Source organism: Penaeus japonicus, unplaced genomic scaffold, assembly GCF_977035675.1.
Source record: "Penaeus japonicus unplaced genomic scaffold, GWHDUDI00000001_assembly GWHDUDI00000020, whole genome shotgun sequence".
NCBI classification, from domain to species: Eukaryota; Metazoa; Arthropoda; class Malacostraca; order Decapoda; family Penaeidae; genus Penaeus; species Penaeus japonicus.
In genome coordinates, this window is record NW_028234422.1 from 43,224,186 (window position 1) to 43,226,324 (window position 2,139).

Below are 2,139 nucleotides of genomic sequence, written 5' to 3' on the forward strand. Positions count from 1 at the left end.
TGTTTGTGTTTGTGTTTATGTGTATGTGCGTATGTGTGTGTGTGTGTCTTTATATATATCTATACACATTTCACTTTGAGTCTAATACCTACTCCAAGAACGGCGCCCGCGCGTTCACGGTTATGTCAGCCATTGGATTGTTCAGATCGGGATTGTTCCTCATTGTCCAGACGATCTCCTGGGTCCATGTTGTCCCACACTTGGCCCAAGTGTGCACCAGCACATCGGTAGGCCTAAACTGGAGGGAACAGATTGCTTCGACGTAACATTACAATCTCAACTTTAAGGGAATCTAAATACGATAAATATTAATGCCGATTTGATCAAAAAGGCCTCCGGTATAAGTAGTGCAGTACCTCAAAGTTGTAGTATTTATCAGCATGCTTGGTGAATGCTGTCGGGAAGACCCATCCTCCAGGGGAGAAGCGGACCAAGCCGTCGGTGTAGCCCAACCAGTCCCTCTTCTGGCGTTCCCACTCTTCGCCTTCCAGCGCCACCGCCTCGTGTCCGCTCAGGAACTTCATTTCTTCACCTGAAAAAAGGAATAGAAATACGGCGATAAAAAAACGACGTGGAAACGATCTTGATGTTCAGGAGATAAGATAAACTGGGAGCATACGTGATATAGTCACTGGTGTCGATTGGTTATGATATGTGATATGTAAAACGGATTCTGTCATGTGTTAATAGTGTCATGCCAGACGAGGCCCAACCGAGGGGCATCCGAACGAGAAAGGCAGGGCTGCTACGAAGATGCCTTACATAGCCGAGAAAGGGTAGTCGAACAGGCAATCATAGCTTTGAAGTAAAAGTCTGCTATTTATGTACAATAAAAAGTACTCTTCTAAACATGCAATTTCCAGTTAGGTAAATCAGTCTCCAGACTAAAGTATAAGGAGCAAGAGATTCTGTAGCAGATCCTTGAGAAGGAAGAACCACTCTAGACTTTCCCTAAGTGGTGTTTACATGCATTTTTTTTTCAATAATAAAGATCATTTTTTTTAGATGTGAACAGTTTATATCATGCCTTAGAGTTATCGACCCATCCTTCCATGCACGGAGCATATGATTCACGCCAAGGAAAGCATTCGATCGGTATATATTGGGTGCCAATCTAACCACGGCTTCAGCGAGATACTACAACAGTTGGAAACATTCTACTTCGTCTTGTTATTGTAACAGTTTTCTTAAGATAACTCCCTCCTTTTCGTGAGCTTTAAACACTGCTGAAGTTAGTGATGAAAAACGTACTTTTCCTACCGACTGTCAGCCTCGCCTTTCAGAGTGAGTGGATCCGAGTCTCGACTGTGACTGTAGTGAGGGCACAGTACCGCCTATCACAATGCACCGTCAAGGCCACTGACAATCGTATTATCGTGCATCGTGGCAACATGACCTGTGATTCAATGTTTTTTTTTTTTATAGATAGATATTGTTTTGTTTTTTTTATCTGTGTTCGGTGAGGAATATAAATGGTTCCGTTTTGCTTTCGTAATTCTCTCTGAGGTTGAGTTCTTGATCCATTCAAAAGGAAAGTTGTGGTAAGGTTCTTTAACTTTAGCAGTGTATTAGAATGCATACTGGATATATGATTATTCACATACATAGCCACATACTCTCTCTCTCTCTCTCATTCTCTCTCTCTCTCTCTCTCTCTCTCTCTCTCTCTCTCTCTCTCTCTCTCTCTCTCTCTCTCTCTCTCTCTCTCTCTCTCTCTCTCTCTCTCTCTCTCTCTCTCTCTCTCTCTCTCTCTCTCTCGCTTATTTCTCTCTTTCTCTCTTATTTTCTCTCTCTCTCTCATTTTTACTCTCTCTCGCTATCTCTCTCTCTCTCTCTCTGTCTTATTTTTCTCTCTCTCTCTAATTTCTATCTCTCTCTAATCTCTCTATCTCTCTCTTTCCATACACACACACACAAACAGGCAAACGGACCTGCACACACACACACACACACACGCACACAGGAAAAAAAAGAAAAAGAACGAAACCAGTTACTTTTTACGCCGCTGTACAGTAAGGCCATTATCATAACCATTATATTCCCAGACTTTAGCGAGATTGAATTGTTGCTTTTTTCTCTCAATGGAAGTCTCGAGCAAAATTAACTCTTTGGATCCCTGCCAGACCACCGACAAGACAA

The 2,139-nt window shown here is 42.4% G+C and overlaps 1 protein-coding gene across 2 annotated transcripts in view; it reads right to left on the bottom strand.

Moving 5' to 3' along the window:
• LOC122266047 (sulfotransferase 1C4) overlaps positions 1–1,360 on the bottom strand; it is a 4,258-nt gene extending 2,898 nt beyond the window's left edge. Inside the window, exons 1-3 of one of the 2 annotated variants that reach the window (XM_043035624.2) lie at positions 1,261–1,360; positions 357–532; positions 93–238 (exon numbers count right to left, since the gene is read on the bottom strand). In XM_043035624.2, the coding sequence (XP_042891558.2) occupies positions 93–238; positions 357–524 (314 nt within the window). In that variant the 5' untranslated portion in view covers positions 525–532; positions 1,261–1,360. Of the gene's footprint in view, positions 1–92; positions 239–356; positions 533–1,251 lie in introns of both variants that reach the window. The other variant, XM_043035625.2, reaches the window with a different exon arrangement.
• Positions 1,361–2,139: the final 779 nt, after the last annotated feature.